At 40.1% G+C, this 16,226-nt stretch overlaps 1 protein-coding gene across 2 annotated transcripts in view; it reads right to left on the bottom strand.

Annotated features, from left to right (window-relative positions):
• The window catches only part of LOC140737716 (myosin-IIIa), a 181,673-nt gene that overhangs the window by 9,152 nt on the left and 156,295 nt on the right, over positions 1-16,226 (bottom strand). For both annotated transcript variants that reach the window (XM_073064280.1, XM_073064281.1), the window contains 3 exons: positions 10,012-10,177; positions 5,198-5,551; positions 1,367-1,472 (listed from right to left, as the gene is read on the bottom strand). In XM_073064280.1, the coding sequence (XP_072920381.1) occupies positions 1,367-1,472; positions 5,198-5,551; positions 10,012-10,177 (626 nt within the window). The remainder of the gene's footprint in view (positions 1-1,366; positions 1,473-5,197; positions 5,552-10,011; positions 10,178-16,226) is intronic.

The following is a 16,226-nucleotide window of genomic DNA, read 5'->3' as shown; positions in this document are numbered from 1 at the left end:
GCCTCCCACAGGTCCTAGGAAACACTTCGTCAGGCCCTGGGGATTTATCCACCCTAATTTGCCTCACGAGAGCAAAAACCTCCTCCTCTGTAATCTGTACAGGGTCCATGATGTTGATGCTGCTTTGTCTCACAGACTCTGTGTCCATCTCCTGAGTAAATACAGATACAAAAAAACCATTTAAGATCTCTCCCATCTCTTTTGCTTCCATTCTGATCTTCCAGAGGGCCAATTTTATCTTTTGCTCTTACCATATCTGGAGAATCTCTTAGGATTTTCCTTCACCTTGACTGCTAGGGCAACCTCATGCCTTCTTTTAGACCTTCTGGTTTCTTTCTTAAGTATTCTTAAGTCTTATACTCATGATGTACCTCATTTGTTCCTACTTGCCTAGAACTGCTAAGCATGTCTTTTTTCCTTAACCAGGGCCTCAATATCTCTTGAAGACCAAGGTTCCCCACACTTGATATTGTTATCTTTTATTCTGACTGGCACATACAAGCTTTGTACTCTCAAAATTTTACTTTTGAAGGCCTCCCACTTATCAAGTACACCTTTGCCAGAAAAAAGCCTGTCCCAATCCACATTTGCCAGATCCTTTCTGATCAAAATTGGCTTTTCTCCAATTTAGAATCTCAACTTGTGGACCAGACCTATCTTTTTGTATATTTACTTTGAAACTAATGGCATTGTGCTCACTGGATGCAAAGTGTTCCCCCACACAAATTTTTGTCACCTGCCCTGTCTCATTCCCTAATAGATCAAACATCACACACTCTCTATTGTGTATCTATCTTTTTATTTTGTATTTGCATACAGTTCCCCTTCTTTTGCACATTGGTTGTTTGTCAGTCCTTCCATGTAGTTTTTCATTGATTCTATTGTATTTCTTTGTTCTACCGTGAATGCCTTCAAAAATATGAAAATGATGACATATACATACCTTGATTAGAAATTTACTTTGAACTGTGTTCTACGTGGGGTTTTAACAGAAAGAAAATCAAAAAGTAGATTCCCTTTTTACACTTCTGTACATCTGCAATACATATCAAGCCAAAATGTTTGATTTCATGGCAATCTCCTAAATTATTACTGCAATCACCAGTCCTTTTTTCCACTTTACTAAGCACATTCTCTTCCTTTAGCACAGCAAGAGCTGAATGATGCTCCCATGTGGGATTCAAGTATCTTTGAACAATCATTTCTCATTCATGCAAATAGTTGAAAAAATTAACACTGCAAATCTCCTCAAATTTTACCATCTCCATTGTCATCCTTCTTGTCCCCTTTAACAATAGATCTGCTTACACTCCCAGCAAGCAAGCTATATTCATTGGGACATGTCTCCAAATTTTAGTTTACAAACCATTTTTATCTTGCAATGTAGTACTCAGATGTCGCTCTTTGAACTGCTTCGGAGGGAGTTTTGGCACCTCCTCTCTGTTATTAGTTTGCACTTCACACCCATACTTCTGTTAAAAAGCAAATGATGGCCAAACATTAGTTAACTATTTTGCAAATAAGCTTCACATTAAAGCAGTCGTTTGATTACTTTGAAGGACTTCAGCAAATTAAAAATGGAGTTAAGTTCAACATTAAGTTTTCATCATTTCTTGTTACTAGAAATGATGAGAAACTTAACACTGTGCAAGAACCTACAGATCCATTGCTTAATGGGCAGTTTTCAATATTAAATACACATGAAGAGCTGAGTCTATTGTAAAATATTTGAAAATAGAGAACCCACATAATGTTATGGATATACTGAACTTCATAAATATTATTCATTACATTAATAACCATTTATTAAGCTGTGCTCATTAAAATGTTTTCAAACATTATGCCATCCAGAAACAACCAGGTTGCCTAAGAAACTTGAATGCATCAGGATTGAGAATTTCATACCAGAATGGTATCATACTTTCTAATAGCAACTGCACAGGTTACTGCAGCTTGAGTGTTTCTTGCTTTTCTCCAGATAATTAAGGATTCATATGGTAAGCAGGCTTTAGCTGACATGAATCCTGTGCTGCAGGCTGCTGAATTCCAGAGTACACCTGCATACATTTAAACAATTCCAAGAATTGTCTCTATTGACTTAGCTCTAGCAAACTGTGATGGTCCAAAGAAGAGCGTGCACTATATCAAAGTAATTATACCCATGACATGACTAACCAAATATAAAAACATAAATACCAGCTGGTCCAAGGATTACCATGCAGATATATGAAAGAACTGAAGTGCAAGTGGAAACATCTCAACTACATGTACCGTAGATTCCGGATTTTAAGCCGCTACTTTTTTCCCACATTTTGAACAGCTTTGAACTCTGCGGCCTTTAATCCAGAGCGGCTAATACATGATTTTTTTTCATGCCGCCTCGTAAACATTTTGCCTCGTAACAGTAGACCAATAAAATTGATGAGTAGTTCACAGAGGTCCAATGAAATTGTACGATAAATCAAGCGCACTTTCACAATTAAATTATTGTAAATCAGTCATTTGTACCCACCCTCATCAACATGGAAAACACTCGAAGAAAAGCATTGTGCTGCCTTTATGGCAGTTATTTAGTTTATAATAATTTCGCTTAGTAATTCATTTTCTAGTTAAAGTTAGAAGAGTTTTAACTATATTTGTTTTCTGTACTACATCGCGGGATGCTATGACGTCACACCCGGTTTCGCCGCGTCTTGTGGGATACCAGTTTGCGATAAACGGGAAGGAGGGGGCGAGCAGCGGAGCGGCTTTGGATCTGAGCGAAACGCTGCTTTTAAATGCCGTTTGCGATAAACGGGACGGCGGGGGGGGGGAGCAGCGGAGCGAAAACGCTGCTTTTAAGTTAAAGGCGATCAATAACTTTTCCTGGTAGGCTGCAGTATATATATTTTTTACCAGTCGTTAGGAGATATTGGAATGTTGTTCAGTAAAGAAGTATACGCAACGTATATTTAAAAGTAGCCGCGTTACGGGCACGGTTCAATAAAAAGCATTTGCAATATGTATTTGTTTTTGTTACCATATGGATTTAATTAAAAGTTAAAAAATCCTCACGTGTAATATCTTTCTGTGTAAATATCTCATATTACAACGTGGGACACCTGCGGCCGAAAATCCGGTGCGGCCTTTACAAGTAAAAAATTGATTTTATTTCTAAAATTAGAGCCAGCGGCTTTTAATCAGGTGCGCTCTGTAGTCCGGAATCTACGGTAATAATTTCGCACTAACAGGGTTCTTACAAGATCTTTTCAAATTCTGTTTACTTGAAAATTTCTGATTAAAATACATGGCTCTGAATTTTAGTGATCTCTGGTCATCTTCAGTACATTTACTTAATTTAAACAAAAGTATCAACAGCTTTGGAAAATCTCTTCCCATGTTTGTCACCAATTATCTTTTAAAAGTTATAGAAAACAGGTCAAAATGCATGAAAAGTGACGATTTGAGTTTTTAGTTTTAAGATTCCTTAAGGGTCATTAAAAATATGGCTAAACTATAATGAGAAATACCAAGTATTTCATTGAAGGCAATTAGACAAGCAACTGGATATTACCTATACGATAAAAATCATTTTACTCATTAACACCATTCCCCCTATATATTTTTCTTACAATGTGTAGACCAACCATTGGACAGAGCAGGATTAAAAAAAATTATTCTTTATAATAATTTTTTTATAAAACAGGGCCTAAGCACTGTGCAGCACTTTAAGTTAACATAATACAGTATAAACGAAAATTCCAGCTGCACAACAACAAGGCTATGCACACAGGAGCATTTCAGTAACTGCCCATCTGCAAGGGTTGGAGGGAACAGTACTCACAAAACATTATTACTGAATTGAAATACTAAAACCCAATTTTGGTAAAAGAACATGAATTAATGGCAAGTGGGACAAGCTTTAAAAGGGACTTGACGGACAACTTTTTGATGCAGAGGGTGGTGAGTATGTGGAACGAGCTGCTGGAGAAGGTGGTTGAGGCAGATGCAAAAGCAGCTTTTAAGTAGCACTTGGACAAGTACCGTAGATTCCGGATTTTAAGCCGCTACTTTTTTCCCACATTTTGAACAGCTTTGAACTTTGCGGCCTTTAATCCGAAGCGGCTAATGCATGATTTTTTTCATGCCGCCTCGTAAACATTTTGCCTCATAACAGTAGACCAATAAAATTGATGAGTAGTTCACAGAGGTCCAATGAAATTGTACGATAAATCAAGCGCACTTTCACAATTAAATTATTGTAAATCAGTCATTTGTACTCACCCTCATCAACATGGAAAACACTCGAAGCATTGTGCTGCCTTATGGCATACTTAGTTTATAATATTTTCGCTTAGTAATTCATTTTCTAGTTAAAGTTAGAAGAGTTTTAACTATATTTGTTTTCTGTACTACATCGCGGGATGCTATGACGTCACACCCGGTTTCGCGGTGTCTTGTGGGAAAATGCCGGTTTGCGATGAAACGGAAAGGAGGGGGGGAGCGCATTACGCGAGCGGCTTTGGATCTGAGCGAACGCTGCTTTTAAATGCCGTTTGCGATAAACGGAAAGGAGGGGGGGAGCGCATTACGCGAGCGGCTTTGGATCTGAGCGAACGCTGCTTTTAAGTTAAAGGTGATCAATAACTTTTCCTGGTAGGCTGTAGTATATATATTTTTTACCAGTCGTTAGGAGATATTGGAATGTTGTTCAGTAAAGAAGTATACGCAACGTATTTAAAAGTAGCCGCGTTACGGGCACGGTTCGAAAAAAAGCATTTGCAATATGTATTTGTTTTTGTTACCATATGGATTTAATTAAAAGTTAAAAAATCCTCACGTGTAATATCTTTCTGTGTAAATATCTCATATTACAACGTGGGACACCTGCGGCCGAAAATCCGGTGCGGCCTTTACAATTAAAAAATTGATTTTATTTCTAAAATTAGAGCCAGCGGCTTTTAATCAGGTGCGCTCTGTAGTCCGGAATCTACAGTACTTCAAGAGGCAGGGCTCACAAGTGTTCACAACCTGGGGTCTGCAGACTCCTTGGTTAATGGTAGGGGTCTATGGTATAAAAAAGTTTGAGAACCCCGGCTTAGAAGAATATGGGCAGAATGCAGGAAAGCTGAGTGGGCAATGTGGTTGGCACGGACTGGTTCAGTCAAGGAGCCTGAATCCACTTTGTATTGCTCTATGACTTAATGCATCTACGTACCTCATGAAGTTGCTGAATCTCTTTCATTGCTAAGCGTATAGAAGGGTAAAGTCTTGGGAATGTACGCTTGTTTCCCGTATGCTCATCTTCATAGCAGTTCTCTGCGTCCAGTGTTTGCGTTTCCCCTAACGTGGCGTTCTGCAGCTTTCTGTCTGTGATCTTTCTCATGACTGGTGGAACTCGAGGCTGCATTGACAACTGTGGCTCAGGCGGCATAAAAAGCTTGGACAGCTCGCGGTGCACTCGATTGTGGGTTGAGACATTTGCCTCAGTGTCTGAATCAGTAGATTCTTGTGATTTCATTCTCACTGAGAAGTGCCTGAGTTCCTCATAATCTGTTTCACTGTCACATTTCTGAGAAAGAATAATTTCAGCATTAGTGCACAGCCATTAAAACATGAAAAAGATGACCCAAGAAAACAATTCATTGCTAGGCTTGGAATGTCATAATGTATTGTCTTAACCTCCCTATCAGAAGACTGAGTAATTAAAAGATACTCCTTCTTTTTCTCCTACCCCGCTTTCATGACCTTTGCATCATCTTCACTTTCTTCCTGGTTCCCTGTCTCCTTCCCTTATTCCATGGTCTACTGTCCTCTCTGATCAGATTTACTTTTCTTCAGCCCTTTGCCTTCCCTACCTATCACCTCCCAGCTCTTCACATTCACCCTCCCCACCCTCCTGCCTTCCCCCCTCATCTGGATTCCCCTACCACTGCCAGCTCTTGCTCTTCCCTCTCCCCATACTCTTCCATTTTGGTTTCTTGCCTCTTCCTTTCCATACCTGAAGAAGGGTCACAGCCCGAAATCTCAACCATTCATTTTCCTCCATAGCTGCTGCCTAACCTGCTGAGTTCCTCCAGCATGTTGTGTGTGTTGATACTGGATTTTTCATCGCCTTACTGTACAAATGCAGCCTTGTTGGAAGTGCTACCTTCTGCCACTGTACATGCACCCACAGACTCCAATGACACAAGTTAAAAGTCAACTTTGAGCAGGCAAGCATCTGACTAGCATTCCTCCTTCAACCAATATGAACAATAAATACTATTTCTCCATACATTCACTGGTTTATTATATAGAGCATTGCTGGAAATAATTAATATACAGTCACAGGCATTATAAACAGAGACATCAAGTACAAACACCATATGGACGGTAATGCTAAACCTTAGATAAACAAAGTTGAATATTGTTCCTAACTGTGGGAGCTAGGGCTTAAAGAGTTTGTCATCACTGGGATGCAGCAATTGATTCACTTTGTGACATCAGAAAGCCTTTCCACCTGCAACGAGGCAAACTTCAGGAGTGTGAGTGAATAATAAAGATCAGCTTTATTTGTCATGGGTACATCAAAACATAACAGTGAAATGCATCAGTTGCATCAAATCAAATCAGCGAGCATTGTACTGAGCAGCCTGCAAGAGTCACCAGCACAGCATCCCACAACTCACTAACCACACGTCTCTGGACTGAGGGAGGAAACCAGAGCACCCAGAGGAGACCCACGTGGTCGCAGGAGAACTAACAAACCTTACAGACAGTGGCAATGCCAATCTTACAGCTGGCATTCTAAAGCACTGTGCCGAAAGCCACTCTACTGTGCTGCCCCAACAAACTCCACTTGTTCGGATAACTCCAGCTCCAACAAAATCGAACTATATCCAAGACAATGTGCTTACTTAAAGCCCCACCCATCACTCAAAAGTTTCACTCTCTCCAAAACTGGTACGTCATAGCTACTAAACGTACTGTAGATAATGCTAAGCCTCTATAAGACACTGGTCAAGTCCCACCTAAAGTATTGTCAACCATTTTGGGCCCCGTATCTCAGAAAGGATGTGTTGTCATTGCAGAGTCCAGATGAGGTTGATGAGGATGATTCCAGGAATGAAGGGGTTAACATATGAGTAGCATTTGGCAGTTTTGGGCCTGTGTTCACTGGAATTTAGAAGAATGCAAGGAGATCTCATTGAAATCTACCGAATGTTGAAAGGACTAGATAGGGTGGATGTGGAGAGGATGTTTCCTATGATGGGGGTATCGAGAACTAGAGGGCCTCAAAATTGAGGTGTGACCCTTTAGAACAGAGGTAAGGAGGAATATTTTAGCCAGAGAGTAGTAAATCTGTGGAAAGTTCTGCCACAGACTGTGGTGGAGGCCAATTTTAAGGCGGAAGTTGATCGTTTCCTGATCGGTCAGGGCATCAAAGGACATGGTGAGAAGGCAGGTGTATGGAGTTGAGTGGGATCCAGGATCAGCCATGATGGAATGATGGTGCAAACTTGATGGGCTGAATGGCTTAATTCTGCTCCTATGTCTTATGGTCTTACTTGTCAGGCTACACACACTTGACCTGTATCACTGAGGTTGACAAGGTAGGCAGGTGGATGAGAACACCACCATCATGTGGGAAATCACATAGCGACCTGATTTGCAAATGTATCATTGCCCCTTCATTGTCACTGGGTTAATACTGTGGTAGTAGCTTCAAACTACTAGACTAGATCAAAAATGTGATTCCTCATCATACTCAAGGGTAGTTACCGATAGCAAGACAAAAAAAACAAAATAGGTTTTTTAAAATTCCCTCACCATACACAACAAAGAAAAATAGCTGAGATTGAAGGGCCATCAAATAATTCATAAAGGTACTTAAAATGATAGTTTAGTCAATTAGTATTTGCTTTCAATAGCTGAAAATGTCTGTAATCAGTGGATACAGATGTAAGATGATCAGTAGAAATACAACAAAAGGGATTCTGTTTCTCTTTAAATAGGAGCATTTCTTTTTAGGATTCTGGATGCAGTTGGTGTTGGAAGCATATTTATTTGAGCCAAGAAATGGAACTAAATGGAAAAGCTGGGAAAAGTCAGTAAACACTTGGGCCAATTAACCAGCTGCAGTGCTTTTTCACTCTAAGATAAAGCAGAGGACAAACAACATTATGGAATATGTGATGCATATTTGCAAGCGTGAATCACACTTTCCCAATAAATTATTTTCAACTTGTTTCATATTTGTTCTGTTTGTAAAAGCCTGGTTCGGGCATGAAAATTTTAGCTGTGCCCATTCTTGCCCGGCTTGTGAAATGGAGCATCCAGAGATGTGAAACATCCGGTGCTGGAAAGGAGCTAATAAAACTAGATAGGAGGCTTCCTAAACCACAAGACACTATAGCCGGCCTAGTGCCACAATTTTACAATTTTAAGATGTTTCAACAATTTTCCTCTCATAAACAGGCCAATTTAACAGATGGGATTGATTGGCAAGTTACAACCGCAGCCAATGTTATGGGAATCAAATTACCAGCTTCTGAGCATTAGGCTGGACGAACTGTCTGAAAGCAGCACAATAGACCACAAGTGAAATTATGTGGATAATTATCGGAAAGCTATGATGTGTTGCGTGATATTCCTGAGGATTAAGAATTCACAGAAATGGGAAGCAACCACTTCTAGAGGACGCAGAGCAAGGAGCATCAGGATCTGACTGCATGTGCTGGAGCCTGGAGAGCAGCAGGAGCAAGAAGGTGGACACACCAGCTTAGCAACTGCAACCTCATTCCCTAGCCTTTAGACCCATAAGAAACAGGAGCAGAATTAGGCAATTCAGCCCACTGAGTACACTCTACCACCCCATCATGACTGATTTGTTATCTCTCTTAAAATTCTCCTGCCTTCTCCCATAACCTTCGACGCACTTACTAATCAAGAATCTATCAACCTCTGCTTTAAGTGTACCCAATGATTTGGCTTCCACAGCCACCTACATCAATGAATTCCACAGATTCACCACCCTCTGGCTAAAGAAATTCCTCCTCATCTCTGTTTTAAAGGGACATTCTTTTATTCTGAGGCTGTGCCCTCTGGTCCTATAATCCCCCACAATTGTAAACATCCTCTTAACATTACTCTATCTAGGTCTTTCAATATTCAAAACGTCTCAATGAGATCCCCTCTCATTCTTCTAAACTTTAGCAAGTACAGGCCCAAAGCTAAATACTCCTCATATGTTAACCCTTCAAACTCCAGAATCAATCTCATGAACATGCTCTGGACCCTCTCCAATACTAGTACGTCCCTGCATCTTAGATAAGGGGTCCAAAACTTTTCACAATACTCCAAATACAGCCCGACCTATGTCTTATGAAGCCAGAGGGATGAGGCACCTATGTATTTATTATAAAGAACACTAATTGTGAATTGATTTTCATAAGGATTTGCAAATGAAATCTCCCAATGCAATCCATATGACCCTCTACAAACTACAGTCCATACCACCTGGAGAGTCTGGGAGATGCGGAAAATACCCTCACATCCTGCTGTGCGGATCCACTTACAAAACAAGTCCCTTTCCCAATTACTTCGTAAGCTTGCTACATCTCTCTGTTCATTCACAAGTGGTATCTCCCTCTGTTTAGTATAGGGGTGAGCAGAGGAATGCACACTTTGATACATTTTGTGAAACCACTCTTTCAACATCGCTTTATTCTGCAATGGCATTCAATCCTGGAGATGGGTTAGGGCTTTCTTATGCTGTGCAAGACAGATCTCCTGGACACCCTAGTGCATTGGTTATTCTTGCTGACAAGTGTCTCACTGACCAGTGACTTTTATACCCCTTGAGTGAACGTGTGAACAAGCAAGAATTGGACTCACATCAAAACAGAAATTACTGACAAATTTTCCAAATTGTTTCCCTATCCAATAAAACTACAAGAGGACTAATATTATTTTCTGGCACCACAATAAAACTATGAAATGGCACGAGATGTATATGAAGGAGCTCCCAAAGGGATTATAATTATTTACCTGTCCACAAGGTACTGTGAGGACTTCCATAAATGGTTGAATTCCAACAGTTTTATAATACTCCACCAAGTCTGGTAGTGATGAATGAACCCTGTCTTCTCCCAGTATCACATATTTCCCATTTGGCTGCATTTCAATCATATAGTGTCTGCATCGATCTACACCCCTACAGTGGTTGGGGAAACAAAAATAATGCACGATTAAGCAGCAGATTCCTGGCACAGAGCCTCAAACAATCCAGTTACAGAAACACCCTTCCAATTCTTCCCGATTTACTGAATTACAAATCTGAGGTTGAAGTAGTAACAAAGTTTGACACATTTACTAATTGCAAGCAAAGCAACTTAGTAAACTCCTGTGACTGTTAGAGGGTGCTGCATTGACCCAGACCACCATAGCTCCAAATCCCAATATTCAAAATATTCCCTCAGGGCTCCCTCCCGTCTCTTCATTTAATTACTATCAACAGTACCTTCATTTTTAGACCCCACATTCTGCAAACCCATCTCTTTAACCCCATTAACAAAAGAAATTCTGCAGATGCTAGAAATCCTGAGCAACACACACAGCACAATTGATGTTTTGGGCTGAAACCCTCATTTCCCCCATGGGTTGTTAAACTCTTTACTACATTCTTTATCCTTGGAACACACACAAAATGCTGGTGGAACGCAGCAGGCCAGCAGCATCTATAGGAAGGAGCATTGTTGACGTTTCGGGTCGAGACCCTTTGTCAGGACAGTAGCGTTACACTGTTTACTTTTTAACTTGTGTCGTAACTTACGTCAGGACAACAATCTTAAACATTTATATAAGGTCATCCCCTCAGTCTCCTATGTTCTACAAAATAAAGACCCAGCCTGGCCAACAGAGAACCTCTAATCCTGGCAACATCTTTATAAATGATGTTTAAATCCTTACAATCAGAGGATTTCCTTTAGTTGGAGAGTCTAGGACTAGAGGGCACAGACTCAGAATACAAGGATGCCCTTTAGAACAGATATGAAAGGAATTTCTTTAGCCAGGGTGGTGAATCTGTGGAATTCATTGCCATAGTGGGCTGTGGAGGCCAATAAAGCAGAAGCTGATCAACTCTTAATTAATAAGGGTGTCATATAAATTATGGGGAGAAATCAGGAAAATGGAACTGCGTGATAATAAATCAGCTATGATGGAATGGTAGATCAGACTCGATGGACTAAATAGCCTAATTCTGCTCCCATTATCTATTATCTAAATCTTTTCTGTACTCCATCAAGTTTAACCACATCTTGTCTATAAAAGGGTGGTTAAAACTGTACACAGTACTACAAGTGCAGCCTCACCAGTGACTTACACAAGTGCAAAATAATGTTCCAACTCCTATTCTCAATGCTCTAACTGATGAAGGCCAGAATCGTAATGCCTTTTTCAGAACCCTGTCTACCTGTGACACTTTCAATGAACTATGCACTTGTACGCCCAAGTCCTTCAGTTCCATTGCACTCCCTAGTGCCCTACCATTCACAGCCTACTGTAAGTCCTATGTTGGTTTGACTTTCCAGCATGCATCTCCCCACTCATAGCTGTACTGAAATCCATTGCCACTCCTTAGCCCAGTTCCCTAACTAATAAATATTTCCCTGTAATCTTTAATAATGCTCTTCCTATCAACAACACTTCCTAAGTACATGTAATCTGCAAACTTACTGATCAATCCTTGTGCTTTCAAATCAAAATCATTTCTGTAACATCGACCCCTGCGGCACTCCACTGTCACCGGCCTCCAGTTCAAGAAACGACCTTCACTATCTCCAAGCCATGCTCTCTGCCTTCGATCTCAAAGCCCATTTTGAACCCATCTATCTAGCCCTCCCTGCATACCATGTGACCTAACCATCCAGACCAGGCTACCATGAAGAGTCTTGTTAAAGGCCTTTCTAAAGTCCAAATAGACAACATACACTGCCCTACCATATTCTATCTGTTTCATTAGCTCTTCAAAACAAAACTATAAAATGTTTGTCAAGCACAACTTCCCATGCTCACTCCTCATAATCAAACTTTGATTATTCCAGTGCTGGTGGAACCTGCCCCTTAGAATTCCCTCCAGTTTCTTCCTCACTAATACAGATGAATACTAAATGTTTTAAGGGACCATAAGGACCTTAATACTAACTTCTCAATTAGCACTACAATTTCAAAATACTTATTCACCTCATCCCTTGCTGTCTACTGTTGTGGCCTGTGACTACGCTGGGTGTAGTTCTTGGTTTGCAGTGACTCTTGGCAAAGCCCCAAGAACAATTAAAACATACATGTCAACTTTTTTCTTTATATAAAGCAAATGGGACAAAGCCTTTCAGAGTTTTATCTGTGCTGTTTTCAGCTTTATCAACAAAAGATTAGGCTAGAAAATGGTCTCTTAACTACACCACAATGAATGCTTGTTTTCCGTGCTAAATACTCAATTTCACACTTGGACCAGCACTTATCTGTTAGATTAATTAAAAAGAACAGGAAGTAACTAAATGACCATAGAACATAGAACAGTACAGCACAGCATGGGCCATTTGGCCCATGATGTTGTGCCTACTCCATAATCAATCTAAAATTTCCCACCTAGCCCATGTGCCCATCTATAAATCTCTTAAATCTCTCTACTGCATGAGCCTGTCACCACCCCTGACACTGCGTTTCAGCAACTACGGTACCACTCTGTTTCAAGTTTAAAACCACTGACTTAAAAGACCCTTTTACCTTTATGCAGCTGGACATTTCTCTTTCAATATTTTTATTAATATTATATAAATTGCATGGATATAAATACAAAGTTTATAAGGATACAAGTAATACAAATTACATTACATTTAAATCACAGTAATATGATCACAGTATCCCATATTCCAAATCAATCATGTAGAAAAAAAAATTGAATTATGAAATGAAATAAAGTAGAATGATTGTATTTTATTAAAAAGAATCTACCCCCACTACCAAAATAAGCTGGTTGGTGAAAAAGAAAAGAGAAAAAAAAAACCTTACCATGTAATATTATAATAATAATAATGGCTCAGAACCATACTTTAATAACAGTTCAAAGATTATGAAAATACCTCAGAAAGGATCCCCATAACATTAGAAAATCATGTTTAGAATCAGAAATCGAACAACGAATCTTCTCTAGATCAAGGCACAACATAACTTCCGATAGCCATTGAACATGAGAGGGCGGGCAGCCTCCTTCCACTTGAGCAAGATCATCCTCCTGGCCATAAGCGTTATAAAGGCCAATAACTGCAAATTAGATGGCTTCAGTCTTGTAATACTATCCTCAACAATACCAAACATGGCAGTCAAGGGATTGGGCTTAAAACTAACATTGAAGAGTACAGAAAAAGTTTGAAATACATCTTTACAAATTTGTTCAAAGCTCGGACATGTCCAAAATATATGAATTAGTGTGGCCACTACATTAGTACATTTATCACAGTAGGGGGAAATATCTGCGTAGAAATGAGACAGCTTGTCTTTAGACATATGAACTCCATGTACCACTTTGAATTGTAATAAAGAATGACTGAGCACATGATGATGAAGAATTAATCAATTTTAAAATAGTTTTCCAGTTCTGTAAATCCTTTTCCCAGTCTCCTTTAATTTTATCTAAAGACGCCTTTTTCAGTCCCAACAGCAGACCGTAAATGTGAGATATCTTTGGATGCAGAGAAGGCCTTTGACAGAGTTGAATGGAATTATCTTTTTACCTCCTTAGAAAATTTTAATTTTGGACCTAATTTTATTCATTTGATTAAATTACTTTATTTATCTCCCTCCGCTCGGGTTCTTACTAATCTTCAGAATTCTCAAACTTTTAAACTCCAACATGGAACTAGACAAGGTTGTCCTTTGAGCCCTTTGCTTTTTGATTTGGCATTAGAACCCTTAGCAATTGCTTTTCGAGAGTCTAAAGAGATTACTGGTATTTTAAGGAGTGGTACTATTCATAAAGTGTCGTTCTATGCTGATGACTTATTGCTTTTTATATCTAATGTTACAACCTCTTTACATTTGTATTCCATTTACTAATTTTAGTCAGTTCTCAGGATATAAATTAAATTTACATAAGAGTGAACTGTTTTCTTTAAACAATACCATCCGATATTAACCTTCCTTTTAAAATTTTAAGCTGGACATTTCTAATATCCCCAGAGTTCATAGAAACATAGAAAACCTACAGCACAACACAGGCCCTTCGGCCCACAAAGTTGTGCTGAACACATCCCTTACCTTAGAAATTACTAGGCTTACCTATAGCCCTCTATTTTACTAAGCTCCATGTACCTATCTAAAAGCCTCTTAAAAGACTCTATCGTATCCACCTCCACCACTGTTGCCGGCAGCCTATTCCACGCACTCACCACTCTCTGAGTAAAAAACTTACCACTGACATCTCCTCTGTACCTACTCCCCAGCACCTTAAACCGTGTCCTCTTGTGGCAACCATTTCAGCCTGGGAAAAAGCCTCTCACTATCCACATGATCAATGCCTCTCATCATCTTGTACACCTCTATCAGGTCACCACTCATCCTCCGTCGCTTCAAGGAGAAAAGGCCGAGTTCACTCAACCTGTTTTCATAAGGCATGCTCCCCAATCCAGGCACCATTCTTTGTAAATCTCCTCTGCACCCTTTCTATGGCTTCCATATCCTTCCTGTAGTGAGAAAACCAGAACTGAGCACAGTACTCCAAGTGGGGTCTGACCAGGGTCCTATATAGCTGCAACATTACCTCTCAGCTCCTAAATTCAATTCCACAATTGATGAAGGCCAATACACCATATGCCTTCTTAACCACAGAGTCAACCTGCACAGCTGCTTTGAGCGTCCTATGGACTCGGACCCCAAGATCCCTCTGATCCTCCACACTGCCAAGAATCTTACCATTAATACTATATTCTGCCATCATATTTGACCTTACCAAAACACTTAACTGGGTTGAACTCCATCTGCCACTTCTCAGCCCAGTTTTGGATCCTATCAATGACCCGCTGTAACCTCTGACAGCCCTCCACACTATCCACAACACCTCCAACCTTTGTGACATCAGCACACTTTACTAACCACCCCTCCACTTCCTCATCCAGGTCATTTATAAAAATCACCAAGAGTAAGGGTCCCAGAACAGATCCCTGAGGCACCCCACTGGTGACCAACCTCCATGCAGAATATGACCCGTCTACAACCACTCTTTGCCTTCTGTGGGCAAGCTAGCTCTGGATCCACAAAGCAATGTCCTCTTGGATCCCATGCCTCCTTAGTTTCTCAATAAGCTTTGCATGGGGTACCTTATCAAATGCCTTGCTGAAATCCATATACACTACATCTACTGCTCTACCTTCATCAATGTGCTTAGTCACATCCTCAAAATTCATTAATTTTTGGAAAAGTACCTGAGAACTTGAGAGCAAGATGATGTATTAATGAGCAGAAAGGTGAAGCCAAAGTTCCTATAACATTATAAAGAGTAAAACGACTATCTAACGAAAGGGAAGATGATTGACCATAGAGGAAAGTGTCCATTTAGTGGCAGCAGGAGGAGAGCTGAGAACGTGAATGAATAGTCTGGATCCACTTTTGCTAAAGAAGCTTCTGTTAGTAGGAGAGAGTTAGTTAAAGAAAAGGTGGGTGGAACTTAAAAAATCGTCTAGTCCTTGCTATGGGAAGGTATGAAAACAATGACTAATCTAACCACAAGTTTCTAATTCTGATACAAAGGGACAGACGCCAGACAATTCCTGGGACAAAGGTCAAATCCAACAACTTCTGGCTGACAATGGAGGGTAAACTCTGGGAGACAACAGGAGAGAAAAATAAATGGGATTTAGAAAATAGTACTTAGGGCAGTGAGTTAATAAAAAGAAAACTGGATGGATTAAATACAAATCTGAATAACCTGAAAGGAAAGATTTAGTGGGCCACAGGGTGAAGGAAAGGGAATGGAGTTCATTGTATAGCTCTTTCAGAGTGCTGTCCCATTTTAGTGTGGGCTGAGCAGCTTCCTGAAATGTATTATTCTGTAAGTGTACAGCCATTTGTACCTCCACTGCAGCATAGCGGCTGGCGTGACACCATTACATCTGGGGATTCAATTCTGGCCTCCTCTGTAAGGAGTCTCTGTCCGTTCTCCCCGTGCAATGTGTGGGTTTTCTCCAGGTCCTCTGCTTTCCTCCCCC

This window comes from Hemitrygon akajei, chromosome 13 (genome assembly GCF_048418815.1).
Source record: "Hemitrygon akajei chromosome 13, sHemAka1.3, whole genome shotgun sequence".
NCBI classification, from domain to species: Eukaryota; Metazoa; Chordata; class Chondrichthyes; order Myliobatiformes; family Dasyatidae; genus Hemitrygon; species Hemitrygon akajei.
Note: the sequence above shows the minus strand (reverse complement) of the source record. Positions and strands in the feature narration are given on the sequence as shown.